Raw genomic sequence first — 25,811 nt, forward strand, 5'->3', positions numbered from 1 at the left:
CTTTATATACTCTATAGTAAATACATTTGATAAAGGGTAGCCATTATTGCTGTGACCTTTTTCTCTTCAACTTTTCAGCAAAGTGCACCCAAACTCTGGACACGCCCCTGTTTATGTCAAGACATAATAGAAATACTGCATGTCTTTCGGTGATTTCACAGCTACAGCAGCTTACACAAAGTAAAAGGCATGCTGTCATGATCATTGATATAATTAGCTCATATTGTTCAGCTTATCAAAGCAAACCTGCATCTATGACACTCTAATAAAACGTACGGCAGACCTCACCAGCATGGTGAGCTTGGGTGAGCTGGGTATCAGTGGTAGCTAGCTAGCTAAGTTGTAATGTTGGATAGGTCATAACACAGCTGAAAAGTAAACACTTCGATCATGGTACAATGGTATTGGTATAATCATAGGTTATATATTCCCTACTATATAATCTATGGTAAAATGGTTTCAATAGTATTTTCAAAGGGCGCTTCTTAAGACTTAAGCGCCCTTTGAAAATATTGTGAACACGCCTGCACTTGGTGGACAGCACTGAAGAAATAATGGTATGTTTCATTTCGTGATGTAGTTGTGTATTACCTTGTATAGTAGTCTATATTAACGTGGATCGCTTTACCTGTGTGGGGACTCATGAAAGAAGTGTACGGTAGACAAAAAAGTAAAACAGCGTCAAACCATAGATTGGGTGGGTAGATAATCTATGGTCAAACGCAGGCACAAACAAGCTAAGGCCAGACAAACTTGATTACTTGTTTCTCTTCCACAAAAATTCGGATTTCCATGCGGGCGGAAGGTCATTTTTCATTATTCATTATTAGAAAATACTGTAGAGACGTATAACTGAAACATTATAGAGGTTTTGCAGGGGGCGTTCCCGAATCACGTGAATGCGACGTTTCGACATTTTGAGTGGATTTGTCTACTCGAACTATTACGGCGAGTTACAAGATGAAGCTGCTAAGAAGCAATACAAGGAAAAGTTGCAGTTAATTGGTTGTTCTAAGGATCCGTTTTGGTTATACTAGAAAGCAAGACTCGCTTGGGATCACCTCAGTCTCTAGAATGGCATCAATGGCCTGACGTATCCTATCCTGATATGTACAACTATCTGATCGAAACCACAAGTGAGTACACCCATGAGCAGCTTAAAGCTTATAAAAGCCTGGAGGGATACAATTATTTAGCCAATGGGTGGATTAATAGCATATCAGTCATAAAATCTGATGGGAAATCCAATTGCTTCATCTTCACTGCTAGTGTCAAACATTCCCAAAGTTTGTCAGCTACACCATTGAAACTATGGATAGCAATCAAGTCTGATGGGACAATTTTGTGTGCCCACTGCACATGCATGGCAGGGCTAGGGGAAGTATGCTCACATGTGGCTGCAGTGTTGTTTGCAGCATATGAGAACACGAAGGTTAAAGAGCAACACTCCTCAACCTCACTACCGTGCTCCTGGCTGCCACCGTCATTTCGCAGTGTTGATTATGCTCCAATATGTAACATAGATTTCACCACCCCTAAGCAAAAAAGGAAACTGTCTGTTGATGGTGATGAGGAGTCTGTAAGCAGTAAGCCTAGTTACAAAGTTTCAAAGCTTACAGATGAAGATATTGATGCTCACTACGAGAATTTGTCCCGTCTAAAAATGAATCCTGTGTTACTTTCTTTTGTTGATGAATATAGTGATTCCTTTGTACCTTTATATGAAAGGGGTGTTCTCCCAAAGCCACTGTCACTGCTGTATCAAGATAAAAATTTTACGTGTTTCACCAATCTGTTGAAGGTGTGTGAACAGGTGTACCAGCATACAACCATAACAGCTGAGCAAGTGAAAATGGTCGAAGAAAAGACCAGGGAGCAATCTAATTCAAAATTATGGTTTCAACAGAGGGTTGGTCGCATTACTGCTTCTAAGTTGCGAAACGTGCTGCATACAAGCATCTCTAATCCATCTAAATCACTCCTTACCTCAATCTGTTATCCAGAAATGGTTCGTTATCAGTCTAAAGCATGCCTGTATGGTTGTAAACATGAGGATGATGCTCGTAAAGCATACACTGAAGTGATGAGTACTCGACACAGATCTTTCTCTGTAGCCAGATCTGGCCTAGTTTTGGACGTCACGTCCATTCATTGGAGCCAGCCCAGATGGTTTAGTGCAATGCTGCTGCTGTGGAAAGGGTACACTAGAAATTAAATGCCCTTATTCTTGCAGAGACAAAGCCTTCGAGGAAGCAAGTAAAGATAAATCTTTCTATTTGCAATTTAATGACAAAGGCGATCTCCTTTTGACAAAGGATCATGTGTACTACCACCAAGTACAAATGCAAATGGAGGTGTGTCAAACAGAGTATTGCGGCTTTGTTGTGTGGAGCAAGAATCAATTGTTGTGTCAACGTGTCTTATATGACAAAGAATTTATTAAGGCTAAGCTGGACAGTTTGGGAGAATTCACTACAAAATGTATTTTGCCTGTACTAATAGCTAAGTGGTTTACAAAACCTGAGCTCGGCACAAATGATGAGAGTACTAGTGATGTGGACCCACCCTTGGATAATTCTAGTGATGGTGATGTCTCTGCGACTTCTGTTAATTCTACAGATTTGGTCAATGCAACTTCAAATGATGTTGACTCGTATCATAGTGATGACCATGAACCATCTGGGGACACAGGCACTCCGGATCCTGGGTTGGAACTATGGTGCTACTGTAGGCAAGATGAAAACTTTGACTACTTGATTGGATGCGATAATGACTGCTGTACAATACAATGGTTCCACTTATCTTGTGTAAACATGACAATGGAAGAAGTTCCTGATGGAGACTGGTTTTGTCCAGACTGTCGCCAAACTAATTGATAATTCTATGATTTTAACAATTATATATAATTGTACATGATTAATAACACTGTTTAGTCTAATTAAATGACACAACAGATTCACAATGATTACATAATGCACAACATATGGCTACAATTTTATCTATGGTGGAAATGTTTTCTTCCTTATCACACATAATCATATTTATTGGCAAAGTTGACTGTAGGATTGTATACTTTTGTCGTACCAAACCTATCACACGTTCTACATGTATCCTTACATGTGCCAACTGTCGGGTTGTGTCGATTTCCATTTTACTTAGTTGTTTCTTGCCTCTCGTGAAAGCAGGTATCTTTACTTCAGCACAATACATACCGGCACTATCCTGTATTGTAAAGCCACGGTCAGCCAAGATTACATCACCAGGTAGAAGATTTTTCATAAGACCGCTGTGCTCAGTTAAATGAACATCCGATACTCTTCCACCCCATCCTTTTGAAATAAATGACACTAATCCCTGTGGAGTGATCCCAATCAAAAACTTCACAGTGTTGTGTTTTTTATAGTTAGACCAGGTTTGTGCTCTTGCTGTTAATGAAGTAGGACGTTCAATGTAGATTTCAAAACAGTCTATTATTACAGCGCATTTCTTAAAATGTTTTCGAAATTCCATTGGCATGGTTTTGATCAGCTGGTCTCTTTCAGGCCACCTCACAAACACCGATAGTCTATCATACAATACATCTATCCACTTGTTAAAGTACCTTGACACAGTTGAATAATGTACACCAAACCGGTATCCCAAATCCTGATAACCAAGGTTCAAATGCAATTTCATCAAGACCATGATGAACTGCTGGAAAACACTGCATGGCCCATTATGAAAAGATACTGGTAAACCAATGATAACTAAGCCGAAAACAACCTTAAGAAGCTCATACGAAGGTAGCCCTGTGTTATACTTTGTTTTAGTATCATCACCTGCCAAAAAATCATCATCAACAGCCTTCTTACGTAGTTTCGCATTTTCCCGCTGATATCTATCACAAAGCTTCTGCAGTTCAACACATTCCTGCTGGTATTTGTCACATTGCATCTTTAGCTCAGTGCACTGGGGGCATTCTTCACCGTCTGCACCAACTGCTGGCTCATTGATGCCAGTTGTGCTGTCAATCTCTTCGCATACATCAACCTGATCATGAGAAAAATTGCTCCCTTCATTGTTTTCAGTTTCATCCAAAGTCTCATCAAAGCCTTCAACATCTTGCAACCTTCTTCTCTTAGATGCTCGTAACTTCCTTCCTTTGTTAGCTTGTAGCCTCCTCAGCTTGGTAGCTTGACGTTGTTCAAACCTTATCACGTCTCCCTCAAGTTTTCTCTTAATTGGACTTGCAGTGTATGGAAAAATAGAAGGTACGTAGTTTGGAGCAAGGGGATTGTTACTTTTCTTTCCAGTAACGAAGTGCCGACTACAAATCCACGTACTCTTGTTGGGCATCCAGTTCTCGCGCCTTACTGCTGCTATCCATTTTTGACGTCTATCCAGATTACGAGGAAATTGATGAAAACTAATGCCACTATTCTTCTTATACACATTGTGGCAGTCCACAACACAACAACTTTTCACCATTTTAGTTCAAGTACGCATCCACTCACTTTTCCACTCAAAATGTTGGAGCGTCACATTCACGTGATTCGGGAACGCCCCCTGCAAAACCTCTATTGTATGCTAGGCACTAGTTAGAATATATATTGTTGTAAGATCACGTATATTGTCAGTACGCATGATGTGAAGTTGTATCCTTTTCCCCTACGCCAATCGCTTGTCGCAGCGAACAAGATTCATCACAGTCAACTCCCCCCATCCGTATATGCTGGTGCAGTGACCAGGGATTTTTATTTGCTGCCATATTTCTAACCACTCACCCAGACGTCGTGGTACCGTGGCATTCGAACGGTACCTTCAAAGGCAAGCGAAATCCCTGTTAGTCCACTTGTTTGTTTGTTCTGTTTCGTAGGAGGAGATGGAAGATTTCAAGCACCTGTGCAACTCCCGCAAGGGCTATCGACTTCACATGAAAAAACTCGTTGCAAAGGCAAACAACATTGTCGAATGTCACTGTAACAACGATAAGGAACTAGACCTAATCACCATAACTGATTTACTTGATCAATTGCAACGCAAGGACACAATCATATCGGAACTCAACTCTCAGATCTCAAAGCTAATTACAGACGAAGAACAACTTGTGGAAGAAATTTGTGAAACAGAATAGGTAAAAGAGCTTCTCTCCACCTCTATCACTAGATTCGCACACATTATTGAGACACTATCAAAGCAACCAGTCCACAGTGTAGCTGAATCCCACACAGAAACTGACAAAGATATTCAGTCATCAGCCAGTGCAACTGATACAACACAATCCAACACAGCCACTGCAGGTGAACAACCACCTCATGCAAATTCAACGGCCATTCCCAACTCAGGTTTTCAGAATATTACTCACCTTCCTAAATTAAGCATACCATTGTTCTCCAGTAATACCTTGCAGTGGCAATCGTTCTGGGACTGTTTCGAGGCTGCAGTAGATCACAACACATCCATCACAGGGTAACAAAAGCTCAATTACTTGCGGGCAAAGCTCCAAGGAAGTGCTTTAAAAGTTATCACTGAACTTCCACCAACCAACCCCAACTATGACCATGCTATACAACTCCTCAAGAAGAGATATGGAAAGCCAGATAAGCTCATCGAAGCTCATATGCAAGCGCTAGTGGAGCTAAACAATCCTAACAACACACTGTCCTCACTACAATTATTCCATGACTCTGTTGAAGGACACGTCCGAAGCCTGCAATCACTTGGTACCAGCCATGAACAGTATGAGTCAATGCTTGTCCCCGTCATCCTAAGAAAGCTACCTGCAGACGTCCGCAGAAACCTAGCAAGATCCCATGGCACAAACCAGTGGACCCTGAGTGAGCTGTAGGGTGAATCCTTAATGAATTACACATCCTTGAGACAGGCATAGATCACACTAACAATCCCAGCAATTCTCACATACCCACTGCAGCCTTCCTGACTGGTGCAAGCCGGAAATCAACTCAGAAGCTTTCAGAGCAACAGAGATGACCCTCCTGTGTCTATTGTGGCGACCCACGTGCACCCAACAATTGCAAATCCATCATAGATCAGCAGAAACGAATGGACATCATCAAGCGAGATAAGTTATGTTTCAACTGCTTGGGCCACCACTAGCTTTCCCAGTGTAAATCACGATATTGCTTCCACCACTGCAATCGCCGTCATCATACCAGTTTGTGCAACAGTGCAATACAGACAGATGGTTCCACTGTCCCCATCGACTCTACTGCACAAGGAAATGCTACACAAGGAAATACCAATCCCCAAGCAATGTCTGACACAGCTTCTCTCACAACTCTCACCTCCAATAAGACCAAAACAGCCAAGAATTCAACATGTTTATTGAAAACAGCAGTTGCCACAATCACGTCCATGGAGTCAGAAGCTGAAACCAATATTTTATTTGATGAGGTCTCCCTACGATCCTTCCTCACTCAGGAGCTAGCAGATACTCTGTCACTCCAATCACACCACCAGGAAAACATGCTTGTCCTAGTTCGGCTCCACACACCCCCTCACTAAGAAGATGAAAGCTGCTAACATTCATATCAAGACCAGAGATGGAAACCTTCTACCACTTTCAGTGCTCATTGTGCCAACCATTGCTGCTCCTCTGCGGAACACTGCACAGACAGAAGTCACCAAGCTACCATACCTGAGTAGCCTACCATTAGCCCATCCTGTCATAAGCAATGATAGCTTCAAGATCTCACTACTGATCGGCACTGATCACTATTGGGACATAGTGGAAGATCATATTGTACGTGGACATGGGCCAACAGCCGTGAGTTCCAAACTGGGTTACCTACTTTCCAGTCCCCTGCCAATTGACAAGACCGCCACTACCATTACTAACACCCTTCACATTTCTACATACTGCCATAGTGATGAATGTGATCTCACACAGTTCTGGCAACTTGAATCAACAGGAACCACCCCAGTGAATAACACCAATGACAATGGTTACCTGACAGAATATGCACAGACAAGCATAAGCCGCCAATCAGATGGGTCATACTGTGCCAAGCTACCGTGGAAGGCCACTCACTTACCACTACCAACAAACCATGAAATCTGCAAGAAGAGAGCTCATTCTTTAATTAATCGCCTCTCTCAAACTCCACAGTTGCTACAAACCTACGATGACATTATCCGCGAACAAGTCACACGAGGATTCATAGAGAAGGTGCAAAACACTTTGGACAGTACTGGCAAGACACACTACATTCCTCACCATTGTGTTAAGAAGAATTCCATGACCACACCGATCCGGATTGTCTATGACTGCAGCTGTCGTCAATCTGCTAACCATCCATCACTGAATAGCTGCTTACTAACAGGACCACATTTCCTCAATGATATGTACTCCATCCTACTCCGTTTTCGTACTCACAAGTATGCTATATCTGCTGACATTGAAAAGGCATTCCTGCAAATAACCCTTCATGAGGATGACAGAAACTTCACTCGCTTTTATTGGCTCAATGATCCTTCTGACCCAATGAGCAAGCTCGATGTTTACAGATTTAAGACAGTCCTTTTTGGAGCAGTGAGTTCCCCTTTTATTTTGTATGCCACCTTACACCACCATCTGCACCAACATAACAGCCGTCTGTCATGTGACATATTACACAATCTGTATGTTGATAATATTCTTTCAGGTTGTTCATCAGAAACTGACACCATACAGTACTACCACAATGCTAGAACACTTCTGTCAGAGGCACGTTTCAACCTGAGAGCCTGGGTGACCAACAGTCCACAGCTCAGAACCATCACCCAGCAAGAGATGACAGCAAACACTGATGTCCCTAGCAATGCGTTAGGATTACTGTGGAACCCAATCTCTGACGAACTATCACTTGCTCCCAAGAAGCCATCAATAACAAACAATCCCCTCATCACCAAGAGAAAGTTATTGCAGGAATCCTCAAAGTTATTTGACCCCATGGGCATAACAACACCAGTCACCATTCAAGCCAAGATTCTAATCCAGAAGGTGTGGACACAACACATTGAGTGGGACGAGCCACTCGGAACAGAGCTAGCCAGAGAGTGGCAAGAGATAGCAGAAGATCTTACTCAACTTCACCAGGTCTCGATCAAGAGACAGTACCTCAACAACTTTAATCCAGCACACTTACAGATACATGCCTTCTCAAATGCCAGCATCAAGGCATATGGCGCTGTTGTTTACCTTTGTTCTCACACGGATACTACCTTTGTCATAGCCAAGTCCCGGGTGGCACTACTGAAGAGTCCAACTTTGCCACGATTAGAATTGACAGCAGCTCTAACTGCAACCCGCCTTGTGAAATTTGTGATCGACTCTTTGGAACTGACTAGCAGCCCTGTCCATGTGTGGGTAGACAGCCAGATTGCCCTGTACTGGATCCACAGCTCCAAGAAGCTACCAGAGTTTGTTACCCACAGAGTCTCTGAGGTCAATCGTCTGCTGCTTCCATCAGTTTTTTGGAAATACTGCCCCTGAAGCAGCAGATTTGTTAATCCGAGGACTTACCTTCAAGCAGTTCCAGTCATCCACAATGTGGATCCATGGACCATCATGGTTATCCCATCAACAACAGTGGCCAAAGTGGCACCAATAGCCAATCTCACATCTCCATGCAGTAGCAGCCATCGCCAACGAATTTGTACCAGACCAAGGAATGCCACCAGACACAGGCTTACACCTCATCATTCCTTTAACAAAATACAGCACGCTCAAGAAACTCCTGGCAGTCACAGCTTACGTCAACAGATTCATCCAAACCTTATGCAACAAAGTGCAAGTGTCAAAGGGACCACTCACTGCTATTGAGCTAGACAAAGCAAGAATGCAGTGGATTCACTCACGCCAACAAGAAGTTTATTGGAGAGAAATCAAGAATCTGTCCACACCAAACTCTAAGAGGCTCATCCTTGTACGACAGCTCAGACTATTTCTTGATAAGGAAGGGTTCCTAAGATGTGGCGGTCGAATCCACAACGCACCACTGGATGAAAACACCAAGTTCCCCTGTTTACTACCACCAAGACATTATTTTACCAGACTGATTGTTCACGCCACCCATGCCCATGCAGGAGTCACCAACACAGTTACATCCCTCCGCCAGACATACTGGATCCCAACAGCCAGACAGTATGTCAAGTCTTTGTTACGCCACTGCACCATGTGCAAAAAGCAATGTGGTAAACCTTACCCAAGACCAGATCCAGCCCCATTACCGAAGAACAGAGTACAAGATCTGCCACCATTCACTGTGACCGGTGTAGATTTCACCGGAGCCCTATATGTTCGTGACAACAATGAGGAGACAAAAGTGTACATACGACCTACACCTCCAGTGATGTGGATGACCCCCAGCCCCTCACCCCTGCACACCTTTTGTATGGGAGAATGATAACAAGACTACCACATGAGTGCCAGGCAGATGATCTTAACTACCCCGACTATGGATCTAATTCTCTACAAATTCAGACCAAAACTCAGCCCACCTCCTGAAGAGCTCCCAAACTCGTTGGAGACACGAGTATTTAACGTCTCTACATGAATATCACAGATCATCAGGTCAGAACTCTCAACAAATCAAATGTTGTTTCAGTACATGATGAGGGGCCTCGTCTAAATTGGAGACTTGCTGTTATAACCAAACTCTTAGTTGGTGGAGATGGTCTGATCCATGCTGCAGAAATTCGCACCAGTACAGGCACAACAAATCGACCTATTGCCAACCTTTTTTTCCCTGGAGGTCAACAGTACTGACTCTATCCAACATGTACTAGAACCACAGAGGAGACCAGCAGAAGAAACAAGACTGGGCAGCACACGACCACTGAGACAGTCAGTCAGAAGAGCGACAGACAAGATGTCAAAATGGATAGAGACACTTCGCGCCCCCCCCGGAGGATGTAGAGACGTATAACTGAAACATTATATAGGTATTGTATGCTAGGCACTAGAGCTGAAACAGATATCCGTATGATCCGGATATCCGGATAATAATTACTATCCGGATAGTACTTTGAAGCCTAGCGGATAGTAATAACTTAAAGCCATTTATCTGTCCAACTTCTCATCACTAGCTGAATCAATTTTCATCGTGGAGAGTTAGTTAAGCTAGATTATGTGAAGTTAACAGCAGCCTGGTAAGTTAATCAGCTTGCTCGCGACCACGCCCATCGCTAAATTACGAAGCGAGGCTGTGAATGTTGCTGAAGAAGTTGTAACAGAATAGTTATTGCCTTATAAAGAGTTCTTTACGACTAGTTGTACCTGTAAAGGTCTTGTAGCAACTGCTACATCTTGTATTCATGTTTTCTCCAGCTGCCAATCTTGTTACAGACGGTGCAAAGTAACAGTGTAACATTACCACAAACCTTTTGCTATCATGTTAATGTTTGTTTGCTTCTAGTACTAGTAAAACAAGGATGCTTACAATAAACTATAAAATGTTTCTATAGCAAGTGATGATGTCACTATCCGTAGGATATCCGGATAGGTTTTGTTCAGGATATCCGGATAGTAAAAGTTGCTATCCGTTTCAGCCCTACTAGGCACTAGTTAGAATATATATTGTTGTAAGATCACGTGAGTGTAGTATTGTCAGTACGCGTGATGTGAAGCTGTATCCTTCTCCCCTATGCCAATCGCTTGTCGCAGCGGACGAGATTCATCACAGTCAACTCCCCCCATCTGTATAAATACTCCAAATCAAGCTGTCTGTTACTATAAAGGTTAGCTAAAGCCTTTTAAACTTAAAAACTAGTACTTACGTTTTACCACCATTTCTGAGGAGCAAGTGACATTTACTGTGCTGTAAAATGATAGCCTCTTAGCATCAAAATAAGTGTGCACATGATAGCAATGAAATTAGAGGCGATGGGGTAAAAAGGGATACGGGTGGGGATGAGAAACAATTAATCAAGTTTGCCTGGCCTAAGTTGTAGGTGATTGGAGAGAGCAGATCTCTTGTTAGGCCATCATTATTATATTGCTTGTTTCCCGTCCTAATGGAACAAAAACTGATGCGGGTAGGAGGTGATTATTGATTACCTTAACACTTGGTCACTCTGTGCCTCCTTCTATAATGAGATAATGCATTCACGTGATCTATAATCAAATAATTAAAATTTGGTGCGGCTACCTAAAAATTGATGCGGGTGGTGACGGGAAACAAGGAATTTAATAATGATGGGGCCACTCCAACTTGATTTCCTGTTTCGGCAGTAAATTCCATTTTTCCATCATCAAACTACTACATATAACACAGCTACGCATGTCTTGCACATGCCTATTACACAGCCACAAGGTGGACAATCCATGTTAACTACTACTACAGCTGCACCTGCAGCATCTAATGTGTACTTAGTTCAACATGAGGATCGCTTGACATGGATGAAAAAAATCCCTTGACTGTATCCTCGTCATTAACTTGTAATATAGTTCAACTAAGAATATAGTTTTCCTGTAGCATTTATCATAAATAGTCAGCACACTTGCTGGTGTCATGCATTTCCCTCTTGTCTAATTAAGAATCTTGTGAATTTGGGAATAAGATTTGGCAGTTCATTTACATATATATATATATATATATATGTAACAATTATATCTCTCCATAATTTCTATACAGTAGTAGCTACATTGACTAGTAAACCTGTTTATTGTGTAATGAATGAAACCCTATTATGTGTTGCTAAAAAACAGAACATCTTTTTTGTCATCTCACCATGCAGTGCTGCTGAGATACTGTAATGGGGCAGACTCATGCTAGCTATAGTTGGCTCTAATACTAGTTATTTACTCTTTAGCTAGCTGTTAATAGTATAAGCAAAACTATCACCTGATTATTATAAAAAACATTGATAGTGTTTGTTTTACCAAAGTTAGGTGAGTCTCATCTATTTTAGAAAATATGTTGTGTCTCTGATTCCTTAAGTGTCATAGTTGAAAGTTAAGTATTAAGGTGGCGGTCACCTGACTTCTGGTTTGTAGTGTGCTTTTTCATAACTCCACTGTGAGCTTATCTAACCATGTATGTCCAAGAAATCAACACCAGGCAATACATCGATTCTTATACTATTCCTATGCTAATTTTCATGGAGGTTCTTGTTAAGAGTTGGAATTATGATGTTAATTGTAGGGGTACACAGAATTTCTTTCGGCATTACTTTACGCGAAACTATTGCCATATTAAAGGCAAAATCTACTATGAATCTACTCTCCAATAGCATATATAGGGCACAATGAACACCATTTAATGCTGTGCCAAGCAGAAACAATGCTAGCAAATTTCCAAACTTTCAAAAAGCCAAAAGTTGCCGTAACATTGACAGGCAATACAATAAAATCTTTTTATCTTGACATGCCACCCTGTGCCTACTACTATTTCATTTATATTACAGAACAATAGAGGTCACCCTCACTAGTATAGTGATACAGAAAATATTATAAGCTCTTTAGCATATCATCCTAAACCACAGGTGACATATATTGCCAAAAGTTTTGTGCAAATGACACGGACTTTCTTAAACAAAGTATCTCTGCTACTCTACTTACTTTTAGGTGTGTCTTCTATAATAAGTTTTACAGAACAACAACAGTCTTCTTGTTGTTGCAAAGCTCTGGCCCATAGCACATTGAGTGGCCATTTAATAATACGTAATAACTATTTACATGGTGCAGGTGTACGGCTTCACTTTTCAGAGGCTTCATAACCACTGCTTCCAGGTGACTGCCACCTTAAAGGAAGGAAGTCATGCTTAAACAAAGTTTTTGAATCTTAATTATATGTGAGCTATAGTGCTAGTAATGTAACGGTTTTCAAAAAATTTGTAAATTTTTACATAGAAAATTAATTTCACAACAAAAGAAACGAATTACAGTATTACATGAGTTTGTTATATTAAGAGACAAAGTGTATGTAAAACACTTTTTTTCTCTCCAATTAATGGTTGCAATCTACGTAAAAGACAAAAGTATTAACATGTATTTTACTAAAATCTTCTATTTGGAAAGTAATGCTAACAGCATCGCAAGGTGCAACGTATTTGAACCATTGTACATCCCACATAATAGCTTCTTGTTATGCTAGTTACTTTCGAGTCTTTTACAGACCACCACACCATACTCTATACTGATCACTGGAGCCAATAGAGGACTGGGATTAGCTCTAGTGAAGCATATGCTGGCCAGTAACCCGCGACCTCATCACGTGATAGCTACCAGCAGAAGCCTAGGAGGAGAAGGAAGCAAAGAGCTAGAGGAGTTGGCAGCTAAAGAGCCTCGTCTTTCTGTGCTGCAGTTAAATGTTGATAATTATGCTACATTCCCAACTCTAGCAAAGGAAGTAGATGGAATAGTGAAAGAGAATGGGCTAAATGTACTCGTGAATAATGCAGGTATTCACATAAGAAGAGGATTAGAAGATGTGACTGTTGATGACATGACACAAACATTTGCCACCAACACAATTGGTCCACTAATGCTCACACAATCATTCCTACCACTACTGAAGAGAGCTGCTAGTCATGCTTCAGATAAACCACTTGGCTGGCAGAGAGCAGTTGTTATAAATATGACTAGTATACTTGGCTCTATTTCATCCAACAACTCTGGTGGTCTATATCCTTACCGCAGTAGCAAGGCAGCTCTCAATGCTATCACAAAATCTCTTAGTGTTGACCTAGTGAAGGATGGGATTATTACTTGTTCAGTTCATCCAGGATGGGCACAAACTGACATGGGAGGACCTAATGCTCCGGTCACTATTGAGGAGTCAGTCCAGGGAATGTTGAAGTTGTTTGCTAAACTTGATGAGAATTCCAATGGTGGCTTCTTCCTGTATGATGGTTCTACGATTAACTGGTAATTACTAGGCTAGCTGGCTAGGGATATATTTTATGTTGCAAAATGTATTATATGGTGAACTTAGTGAATTTGATGTATAAGTTATGGTGTACATTTGATTGTGTGTACATTGAACATAGCTATAATATTCATTCAACACACATACAATTGATGCTTGTGTTACCTGTATGGTTAAGTGTCAGCAGCTTTATTATTGGCCACATTCAGTGACATTCATCAGCACTCATTATTTGTTGGACTTTGCTTTCTTTCTTTCTGTATAATGGTTGTTTTGTGACATCATGCATGAAAGATATCAAGTCAAGTACTGTAATCTCTGTTTTTACCATATAACACTCGTTGAATTACATGCCCAGTTCTGCATGTAGCATACATATTATGATTGCATGAGAAAAGTCTTTAGAGGCATGCATTTGGTTTTTTTGTTGGTTTTCATGCTCTGGTCACAATACTCTTCTCATATCGCAAACTTCAATCAGATGTATAAAATGTGTATAGCATTTCATGGTACAAAAATCTCAACTAGGGCAACATGGATGGAGACAATGTATTCCTTGTAAACATGTTATATTATTGCTGATATCAAAAACAGTGAGGATGCAAATAAGTATAGTGACATTATGTCATCATGTATTGTAATGTATATTAAAAATAGTTACAATGTGTATTATTTCCAACTTCAGAAAATGCTGAGTAGTGCTGTGCTATTGTTCACTGGTTGAATGCTATGTAAACATTAGGGACTTAAATCAGAAACAATTATGCTGATGAACAATTTACACAGATAGTTGCATCATGCCTTTTGACCATGCAGGTTAAAGTAAATAATTGTGGTTAATATGTGGTGGAGGGAATTTTAACCTCTTACCCACAAGCCAACCATGCAAGTTATAATTGTAGCATACATATAGCGCTATTTCAATACACCACACATCATGAGATATTCTGTGGAACAATGTAACTAACGCTACAAGCCTAATAGCACGCACATACTCTAACTCTAGGTGGTTAATTATATAATGTAGGACATGCAGGACAGCTGGTAATGGGAGACCAACCCCATCATCAAAAGCATAGCCACACCTCTAACTATCACACAATTGCAATTCTCTCCAACAAGAATGTGCAGCTTGAATAACAGCAAATTCCAGGTGAGCATATCAAATTAGTTGTTTACCTCACTGCTCTTCTAGTTTACATTGCTATGACAATCAATAGCAACTCATGATCATTTGTCTCAGTGCGTGTGTCTGTTCTGTGTCTATTCTTGTAACAGTGAGCAATTAACTGCAGCTTATAGTGATGTAGATGGAGTGATCATATTATATCACAAATTAGTACAAGGCTTTATTGTGGTATACAGGAAGTCACAACAGTGGAATACCCTTGCAAAATGCATGATTACATCATAGAGGTGTCACATACAACTTATAGTTTCCCAGGGACTGCACTTAATTTTTGCCTATAAATGCTTCTTCATGATGGAATTTTTTTATTAATTCATTGTACTAAATCACATGTGCAGCTGAAAAATTACTGGTTTACAGATGGGAAGTCTGCTAGTTAAACCCCACAAAACTCCTACTCCAGTATGTTAGTGTATAGTGTGTGTTTGTTTACTGAGTGCTACTGAAAACTTGCAGACTAAAATTCCATATGCTGTGATGATCACTGGAGCAAATAGAGGGTTAGGATTGCAGGTTGTGAAAGATCTTTTGGCTAGTAACTCTTGTCACTTGATTGCTACTTGCAGAAGTTTGGGAGGAGAGGGAAGCAGAGAGTTGGAAGAGTTGGCAGCCAAAGAGTCTCGTCTTACTGTTTTGGAGCTAGATGTTAGCAATCCTGCTACGTTCTCAAAAGTAGCAGAAGCAGTAGATGGAATAGTAAAAGAGAATGGGCTAAATGCACTTGTGAATAATGCAGGTATTCACATAAGAAAAGGACTGGAAGATGTGACCGTTGATGACATGGCACAGACATTTGCCACCAACACAATCGGTCCACTAATGCTCACACAATCATTCCTACCACTACTGAAGAGAGCTGCTAGTCATGCTTCAGATAAACCACTTGGCTGGCAAAGAGCAGTTGTTATAAACATGTCTACCATACTTGGTTCCATTTCATCTAATGACAAGGGTGGTCTATATCCTTACCGCAGCAGCAAAGCTGCTCTCAATGCTATCACAAAATCTCTTAGTGTTGACCTAGTGAAGGATGGAATTATTACTTGTTCAGTTCATCCTGGATGGGTACAAACTGACATGGGAGGATCTAATGCTCCGGTCACTATTGAGGAGTCAGTCCAGGGAATGTTGAAGTTGTTTGCTAAACTTGACCATAACTCCAATGGTGGTTTCTTTCAGTATGATGGTTCTGTAATGAACTGGTAGAAGTATAATGCACTTACATTACAATCATTGTATACTGTATTATATTTTCTGAATCAGTATAAGTAGCAATATCATGATGGAATTAATTTTGATAATTTGCTCTATGTAAAGCTTTTAGTAATTGAATTATATTGCACTAAACACTAGACCTAGCTGATCAGGTGTCCAAGTTCTGTAACCAACTAGCTATGTAGCTATCTACTGTGGAGGGAGTAGCTACATTCATAGATAATAATATACGCTATACATTGTAGCCTCCTATATAGTTAGCTACACTCAGCTGTGGTTTAAATAGATGCATAATCTCTATACACACAGGTCATTAATGTTGTAGTTCCATGGAATAGCTATAATAACGGGAGTGGCTAACTTTATTTATTTATTTATTTTATTTATTATCAATTTTTCCAAAGAAGGGTTCCACAAAAGGCTAGTTAGCCTGTACTAGGTGGTCCCCAACACAGAACATACATACATATACACATACAGAGCATACATACATGCACAGAACATACATACATATACACAATCAAAACAAATTACAAATAAGAAATGATATAGCTATTTCAGTACAAAACAGAAAATATTTAAGCTTATGCTTAAAACTGCCTGCAGTTGGCTGTGACAAAATTGTTGGAGGTAAGAAGTTCCATAGAAATGGCACAGCCACAAAGAATGAGTGCCTAAATGCGTTGATCGTAGAACACACAAGGTTTAAAGTTAAGGAATGAGATCTAGTAGATAGTGTGTTAAATTGAAAATATTTAGAGAAATCAATGGCTGTTCTCTTATGGAAGATGGAATACAGAGTCCAAATAGATATATAGTCACGACGTGCTTTGAGTGAGGGCCATCCCAGTTCATTGACACAAATAATTGAAGATTTGGACTATTTATTAGTAGATTATATAATTATCTGTCCATAAAATGCTTACAGATAGCTAGGCGCCCATTGAAAATATTCTCGCAAGTGCGTGAAACTACCAGCATCTAGATCTGGTGAAATCATACTGATGTTGAACGCTGATGCATGCGACCGGACAACAATAGAAGAAGGCAGCAAAAATGGTTAGTTTGATAATGTGTTGTATTGATGGCATGTATAGCATGGATTGCATGGACTTAGCGTAAGTGACCTATTATCGAACGGTACCTATTATCGAACATAAAAATCACGTAACATATTCGGAAGTTTACAATTTTATTCCGCATACTCGTAAGGTGTTTATATGGAGAATTCCAATAGTGTAGCCTATTCTTAATGAGCTTTCCATCCTTTAGAGTTTATGTGTGGACATCACAGCAGTCTTGATACTCATCACCACTGAAGAAGAAATGAAGAAAAAACACAGGAATCGCCATGAAAGAAGTACAACTCGAGCGTGACTTTGGCGGCGGAATTGGGCTGACTGTTTGTCATTTACCTGAGTAAAAGATGTATCCATGAAGACTGTACAGAAGGGGTTGTTGTAAACAAGGATAATAAGACTGTGTTATTGGTCGTAATGTGCTGATTTTTCACAGTACGTATTTTACACTAAACGATTCGCTGTTGTAACTCACAAGTGCATGCTTGTATCAAAACTATACTTCAGTTACAGTATCATGGCACTTCAGATAAAATAATTAAGAGTGTGTAGGGTGCACTGAAGTCACCACAATAGAAAAGGTGCAAAACGTTCGATAATTGATTAACGCAAATTAATGGGCGTTCGATAATAGGTATTGGTGTTCGATAATTCATATTTTACGGAATGCAGAAATCCACTAATAACACGGACACTAATCGGATACTATTACTCAAACTTAAGCGAGGTATTGTACAAGAAAGGCACTACCTCCTGGTGAAAAGTCGAGGTTGATTCTACTTTCCTGGAGATATTTATGAAGTGAAGTATAAACTTCGTTCGATAATCGGTCACTTACGCTATTCAGCCGAGTCGATGTCTTAGACTTAGAAACGCGTCAGCGTGATGTGATCCCGCCTGAGGGTGTGTATTACCATTTCAATAAAGAGTGTGCATATTCGTATGCAGTTATGCCAGCAATTGTAAATTGTTTGTTTCCCGTCCTAGTCAGACAAAAAATACCATGCGGGCGGGCGGGCGGTTATCAGTATTATTAAACCAGGCGCACGCCCACAGCCGGCCGAAGGCCGGCTGTGGGCGTGCGCCTGGTTTACTGTAATTGTTTCCGTAAAAGTGTGTGTGTGTACCTATCTATCTACCTATCTACCTATGTTTGTCCGTACGCACCCACGTGAGCAAAATCGTTTAATAACGGTGAAAGCAGCTTTTACGTAAGAAGTAAAAGTGAAATGAAGTCTGTATTAAACTTCTGCACAGGTGAACTTTGCTCTGAGGTGGTTTCTTTTCGGCGGACTGAAATACGGGTGTGGTGACTTTCCTCAGACTACCTTCCCCTTGAGGTTTTCAGGCATTTAGCAACTGAAAAACAACGGTGCAGGCCTCGTATACTGCCAGGAATAGCCTATCGCTTCGAGTTGAAAGGGGGCGTATCCCTTACGTACGCGAACGAAAATGAAGAGCAGCTTTGAGGCTTTGTCGAGAGAATTTGTGGGATAAAACACGTTAGTCACACTATAAAACAGTTTAGAAGATAGTTTTGTGCGTAATATGTTGGTAAAAGCAGTTTATTTAACAAACGCTTCCTTAGCAGTGCATAGCAACGTAATTGAATGAATTACGAATATTTCATGAATTACGAGAAATAGCTAATTATATTATTGCACAACCCAAACTACCATATTGTAAAGTAGTAATACATAGTTGGTTAATTCATAGTAGTATATACTGTCTATAGTTATTCCAGATGAGTTAGCTAGCTGCATGGCGCCTGCACACCAACTTGTTAAAATCTATTATTTAATATCAAGGGAGCCCATGACCTCCTAATTGCCTTTACTCTCAGATTTAGCAGAGATGTAAGATTCAATTCTCATAGAAAGTTAGATTCGAAGTGTTGCAGACCCCTCATTTTCTCTAAGCATGCAGCCACCAAATTTTGCAGGCTTTTATAGAGTTTGCTCACCTTGCTGGCTGGGTGTATCATGCTTGTGGTCATAACACTAATTTAGCCATCAACTGCAACAGTACGAATGTTCCACACACATTGATTGTCAGATGAGTGGGACTCCTGTTCATTAAGTATCTCGTCCACCAATGGCTACTTGAAGAGATAGCTAATCCGGTCTGAGGTTAGAATGAATTCAAACTACGTAGTTATCCATGCATTTTGGCACTAAAAACATCAGAAACTCACTACCTTTCCAATAATACACCATGTACTCACACTAGCAATTATAAACAAAAATAATTAGATCACGTGACTATCAAATGCAATAATAAATTTGCATGCGGCTCTAAAATGATCATGCGGGCAGGTGACAGGAAACAAGGAATCTACAATCGGTGGCCTAAAGGATCTCCTGGGTTTAACAACAGATCATGTTGTGGCTAGCTAATACATTAAGTTTACTTCTGTGTAAACCTCCAATGCCCCAACTGGTAGGCTTGATACTAATAAGACCATCATTATTATAATACTTGTTTCCCATCACCACCCGCATCAATCTTTAGGTAGCCGCACCAAATTTTAATTACTTGATTATAGATCACGTGAATGGACTATTTCATGATAAAACGAGGCACAGAGAGACCAAGTTTTAAGGTAAATGTATTAGCTGTGCATATAAACAAAGCAGAAGGGTCCACTCTTGTTGAACAGAGTGCATGGGTGAACCGTCCTGGCAGCCTTCAAGATTCGAGATACTCTATTAGAGCAGTCAGAGACTGAAACAAAAGAATCAAGTGTAATAATCAATAATCACCTCCCGCTTGCATCAGTTTTTGTTCCATTAGGTGACGGGAAACAAGCAATATAATAACGATGGCCTAATGTAATGTACAAAACTCGACAAGCAAGTGTAAACGTACATAAAAGGTGTGGTGTGTGTGCAAATATTTATATTTGCTCACTTTGGAGCCATTTCAATAGAAAGAGTTTGCATAATTATTTCTTCATATGCAGTAGTCAATTTGGGCTGAAAGGCAGCAGATGGCCCACTGACTTTTATAGCTACTTAACAGTTAATATGGGTCATCTACCGCCTTTCAGCCCAAATTAAGGCCTTGCATCAGTAGGGTGGAGATTCTACAACTCCACCTCCACGAAGTAGATTTGCTGCTGCTGGGGAACTGACACAAAGACATTAGGTACATAATGGAAAAATAATTCACCATGATAACAAATATGCTCCACCTATAAGTCATTTTGTTGGATAGCCCATAGAGTATTTTATCAAATTCTGAACACCACATAACAATGAACTGCATATTCCGGACACTACTACCCATGCACCATATAGCTGTGTTCGTATTTATTAGCATGCAGTGAGGGTGGTGTGGTCACAGGAGGTGACACCCAGTTGTCTAGCTGAATAATTGCACGTGTTGTAGCATGATATGACATCAACAAGTATATCTGATTGTAAGAATTCCAGTGTGTTAAGGGGCTTTACTGAAGGTAGTGTTTTGTAGCTATATCTAGTTATTTAGCTATCTATGCAAGTCTAGTACTGATCCAATGGCCAATTTTCACTGCAATAATTTTTGTAGTAGTTAGCTACACATGTTGTGTGAGATCCTTCGTATAAAAATGTGTTATTACTAAAATGCCATAAACAAACTGTTTTCTAAAGCAATGCACTGGAATTTGTGCATTGGTGGCCTAGGTATAAGAGTTACCTAATTGACGTCTTGGTGACTGCAACAAAAGGGGAAGGAAGGGTTGATTACTGCTTGCCAACCACAGGGGCTGACTTAGTATTGGATTGACTTGTAGTTAGCTAAAAGGATAATGCTTCTTTTAAGATGTCGAAGTAATTTCTTTCCTGTCCGGTATATGCATCACCGCTCCATTAATTGATGGTCCAGAAGACTTCAACAAGTGCAGCTGTGCTCCTACAATTCTAATGCAAGTAAGTACTTCAAAGTAGTGCAGTTTCATTTGCTGCTAGTAGCTAGGTCTGGGTGATATAACGATGTCCATGTGATGGAATGACTAGCTACTCTATAAATGAATGGTAGGTGCATCCAGAGGTACTGTACATCATTCATCTTGTGATCTCAAAAAATGATGAACTATGTGTTGAACTAATTTTATACATCCTAATAATATTCTAATACATTGATTTTTTATCTATACCAGTGCATTCCAGAGTCCTTACCTGCCTTCTTAGTACAGTGCCTTCCTTCCAAACTACAACAGAGGCACTAATTTAACTGATTAAGAAATCATACTGTCTTCAAGAATATAACTTATCATACAGTACAATAGTACTGTATAGTAGGCAGGGGTGTAGCTAGAAATTTTAAATAGGTGAGGCAGACCTTGTGATGCTTATAAATGATGCATGCACTCTAGTGTGTAGAGTCACCATGCGTAGTATACTCCAACTAGGAAGTCTGGGGGCATGTCCCCCCCCCCAGAAATATTTGAAAATTAAGAGTTACAAGATAGAATTTGGAGGTAATTTTTATCCTGCTATTATGGTAATTGCAAAGAATGCACATATAATTTTAAGCATGTAGTTCAGACTTTGACTTGAAAAGTTTAAGTACTGTTATTATAGCATGCAGAACATATCAATCCAGGAGGTCTGGGGTATGCTCCCTTGGGAGTTTATCACAACTATTATATTAAAAATTTGCTTGACTGTTGTATTAGGGTGAGTGCTCTATTGGAGTATATTGATCTTGCTTGACCAGTTTCTGAAACCTCAGTAACTCCCTGGAACTGCCCCTAGATGGACACTTTACTGTATGTATAATAAGTTGAACTATTGTAGACTTTGTTAATGGAAACTTTCAGTGCACCTAAAAGGTCCAATGTAGCTCTCAGTGTAGTCACCAATATTTGGTGAGACAACTGCCTCACCTGCCTACATTGTAGTTACGCCTCTGGTAGGGACCATAAAGGTTTGGGCATAGCCCCTGAAAAAAATCACCCAAAAAGCAGCCTCACTTTTCCCTGACAATAATGAAGCAGTTTGGTTAATCTTGCTAATGTAGAACTTGAGAATCATGTGATTAACATGTCAGTATACAAGTACAACATCATGTACCATTGGTCATAGTATCTGTATACTGTGCATGTAGAGCTAGCCAGTGTACATTATCACTTACTGTAACAAAATGCTAAACCCACTTTGGAAATATCACAGAGTAATCTCTTTCAATAGATGTGGTAGTTAAATACACCACAGATAATTATGTTTGGCCTATAGAAATGTGCCATATTTCTAATTACTCTTACAGACTACAGCACCGTACTCCATACTGATTAGTGGAGCTAATAGGGGACTGCATGGGACTTGGTTTAGTATCCTCATCATGTGATAGCTACTTGCAGGAGCCTAGGAGGAGAGGGAAGCAAAGAATTAGAGCAGTTGGCAGTTAAAGAAAGTTGTCTTACCGTGGTGGAGTTAGACGTTGCCAATTCTGCAACATTCTCAACTGTTGTAGGAGTAGTAGATGGAATAGTAAAGAAGTTAACGTGCTTGTGAATAATGCAGGAATTAACTGCTGAACACATGATAAAAACATTTGCCACCAACACAATCGGTCCATTAATGCTCACACAATCATTCCTACCACTACTGATTGAAGAGAGCTGCTAGTCATGCTTCAGATAAACCACTTGGCTGGCAGAGAGCAGCTGTTATAAATGTATCTTCTCGACTTGGCTTTATTTCATCTAATGACAAGGGTGGTCTATATCCTTACAGCAGCAGTAAGGCAACTCTCATTGCTATCACAAAGTCTCTTAGTGTTGACCTAGTGAAGGATGGGATTATTACTTGTTCAGTTCATCCAGGATGGGTACAAACTGACATGGGAAGACCTAATGCTTCAGTCACTATTGAGGAGTCGGCACAAGGCTCGTTGAAAGTGTTTTCTAATCTCAACCAGAGCTCCAATGGTGGATTTTTAAACTATGATGGATCTGTAATTAACTGATAGTTAATAACTGATAGTTCTTGGTCTATTATTTTTATACCATTAACATTAATTAAGACTTCCTATATCATATTATAATGTGTATGGGTTTGTGTCACGACTCTCAATAGTAAAATACTGATATTTGAATTTTCACTCTAATAAATTAAAGCTAGCAATCTGAATGGTTAACCGCTACTACAACTCTGATGAACTTACACATGGTTATTATTGGTAATGTGCCTAATGAAGGTATCTTGTACAAAATGATGTAGTTATTTAGTTTTTAATGCAATCATACATGGGATAATGCAGACATGGTCTAATTATGGGCTTCGGGAAAGTTCTATTCCATCCTTCCTACCCCTAGCTTACCATCATTGGTGTGTACTCCTACTATCCATGCACATAGTGTACTATAGAGTGCATGTACTTTTAACATGTTGATATATGTAGCTATAACTCTTACAGGCAAAAACACCACTTTCTATACTGATTACTGGAGCTAATAGAGGGATAGGACTTGGACTAGTGAAGTCTCTACTAGCCAGTAATCCGCAACCTCATCACGTGATAGCTACCAGCAGGAACCTAGGGGTTGATGGAAGCAAAGAGCTGGAGAATTTGGCAGCTAAAGAGCCTCGCCTTTCTATTTTGCAATTAAATGTTGCCAATTCTGCTACATTCTCTACTGTTGTGAAAGCTGTAGATGAACTTGTAAAGGAAAATGGACTAAATGTGCTTCTTAACAATGCTGGGATTACTGTTAAGAAAAGATTAGAAGATTTAACTGCTGATGACATGGCTCAGGCTTTTATCACCAACACAATTGGTCCACTAATGCTCACACAATCATTCCTACCACTACTGAAGAGAGCTGCTAGTCATGCTTCTGATAAACCACTTGGCTGGCAAAGAGCAGCTGTTATCAACATGTCTACCATACTTGCTTCTATTTCATCCAACAACTCTGGTGGTCTATATCCTTACCGCAGCAGTAAGACAGCTCTCAATGCTATCACAAAGTCTCTTAGTGTTGACATAGTAAAGGATGGGATTATTACTTGTTCAGTTCATCCAGGATGGGTACAAACTGACATGGGAGGACCTAATGCTCCGGTTACTATTGAGGATTCAGTCAAGGGAATGTTGAAGTTGTTCGCTAAACTTGACTATAACTCCAATGGTGGTTTCTTCCAGTATGATGGCTCTGTAATGAACTGGTAGTTAACTACTGATGCAACCACATACATGATATGTCTAGTTTGTATGTATGGCATTATATGTAATGATTGACAGTTGCTATATACAAAATCTGCATGGTTGGAAATACTAGTCTGTAGCTGTGATGGTGGTGATATTTTAGCTGACTAATATAAGCTAAATATGATAGCTACGATTATGTAACTGGAAGGAAGCACCAATCGATTGGTACTGTACATAGCTAGCTTGCAGAGAAAAGTGTGTACAAGTAGTGAGATGGTCAAAAATCTGGTCACCTCAGTTTGGATCCTGGAATAAGAAATCTATTGTGTCTCTTCTGAATGTTCTCCATGAAGTGTTTAGAAAATCATGCATATAGTTCCACTTATTTCCGTAGACTTTGCAAAGCTCTGCCTCATGAAAGGCTGTTGTTAAAACTGGAGGCTTGTGAATCTCTGGTAAGCTTTTAAAGTGGGTTTGCTCTCTCCTAACAGGCCATTTTCAAAGAGTTGTTATAAATGATTTATATATTATCAGTGGTTATCTGTCAGCTTTGATGTACCTCAGAGTGCAGTTTTGAGGTCCATTACTATTAATTTTTTTTATTGCAGCTACGTGAATGACATTAAGAAAGTTGTTCAACATTCTGCTAACTGTGTTAAACTTTTTACTGACAATGTAGCCCGAGGTTCATTCAGAGAGTGATTAATATAATTTTGTGATCAGCTACAGTTGAGTATTCATCTGTGGGCTATTTGCTGGCAGCTCAAAATGTGAGGCTCTGTTGACTTCTAGGAAATCTTCCTACTTGCTCATTAGGTACAGTTGGAAACCTGTAGTCCAGCATCTTGCAATTGGGAGTTTTTATCACTGTCATGGTCAGATCATTGCAAAATCTGAGGCTGCCTGCATATACTAAATTTTTATTTAATGTATTCACTGTGGGGTGCAACTCAGTCTGCTAAATTGGAAGCTTAGTATGACCTCTACTGAATACGCATGTATTGCATGGAATCCACATTGCTACTTCTAAGAATATCAATTACTTCTGAATCAAATGCACCAACAAACTGACTGTGGTATACAGTCTTTGCAACCCTAGCTATATAGGAAGTGGTTAAAATCTTCTGCATTACAGAACCAGCTTTGCCAAACCTCAGTATACTAACTATCATTATATACTCAACTGAATTTGATCCACCTAGCTACTAGAAGCCATGCACTCACTCTGCTTGACTGCTGAGTTCCAACATTAATTGTTACAGATTATTTTTCATAAACACCATTTTCCTTTGGAACCATATCCCCTATTCTGTTTTATCTCATTGTTGTGTCTTAGTGTTT

At 40.0% G+C, this 25,811-nt stretch overlaps 3 protein-coding genes across 4 annotated transcripts; all 3 read left to right on the forward strand.

Moving 5' to 3' along the window:
• The first annotated feature begins 484 nt into the window (after positions 1-484).
• Positions 485-14,003, forward strand: LOC136263447 (C-signal-like). The gene is made up of 2 exons (XM_066057973.1): positions 485-557; positions 13,098-14,003. The coding sequence occupies exons 1-2, from the start codon at positions 555-557 to the stop codon at positions 13,851-13,853; spliced, it is 759 nt and encodes a 252-aa protein (XP_065914045.1). The 5' UTR covers positions 485-554; the 3' UTR covers positions 13,854-14,003.
• Positions 14,004-15,358: 1,355 nt separating this feature from the next.
• On the forward strand, positions 15,359-16,327 carry LOC136263776 (C-signal-like). Of its 2 annotated transcripts, none has more exons than XM_066058405.1 (2): positions 15,359-15,441; positions 15,496-16,327. In XM_066058405.1, the coding sequence occupies exons 1-2, from the start codon at positions 15,400-15,402 to the stop codon at positions 16,243-16,245; spliced, it is 792 nt and encodes a 263-aa protein (XP_065914477.1). In that variant the 5' UTR covers positions 15,359-15,399; the 3' UTR covers positions 16,246-16,327. The 2 variants fall into 2 exon arrangements, with proteins under 2 accessions (XP_065914477.1, XP_065914478.1); XM_066058406.1 differs by having other exon boundaries at positions 15,361-15,445.
• An 869-nt stretch (positions 16,328-17,196) lies between these two features.
• LOC136263279 (C-signal-like) lies at positions 17,197-24,578 on the forward strand. Its single transcript, XM_066057792.1, has 2 exons — positions 17,197-17,313; positions 23,736-24,578. The coding sequence occupies exons 1-2, from the start codon at positions 17,311-17,313 to the stop codon at positions 24,489-24,491; spliced, it is 759 nt and encodes a 252-aa protein (XP_065913864.1). The 5' UTR covers positions 17,197-17,310; the 3' UTR covers positions 24,492-24,578.
• Positions 24,579-25,811: the final 1,233 nt, after the last annotated feature.

Source organism: Dysidea avara, chromosome 8, assembly GCF_963678975.1.
Source record: "Dysidea avara chromosome 8, odDysAvar1.4, whole genome shotgun sequence".
NCBI lineage: Eukaryota > Metazoa > Porifera > Demospongiae > Dictyoceratida > Dysideidae > Dysidea > Dysidea avara.

What these genes read in the sequence shown, in the direction of transcription:
- LOC136263776 (XM_066058405.1), top strand. Translation starts at nt 15,400, where the DNA reads ATGGGAAGTCTGCTAGTTAAACCCCACAAAACTCCTACTCCA. An exon ending in CCCACAAAACTCCTACTCCA is followed by an intron (nt 15,442 to 15,495) that starts GTATGTTAGTGT and finishes GAAAACTTGCAG; the next exon opens with ACTAAAATTCCATATGCTGT.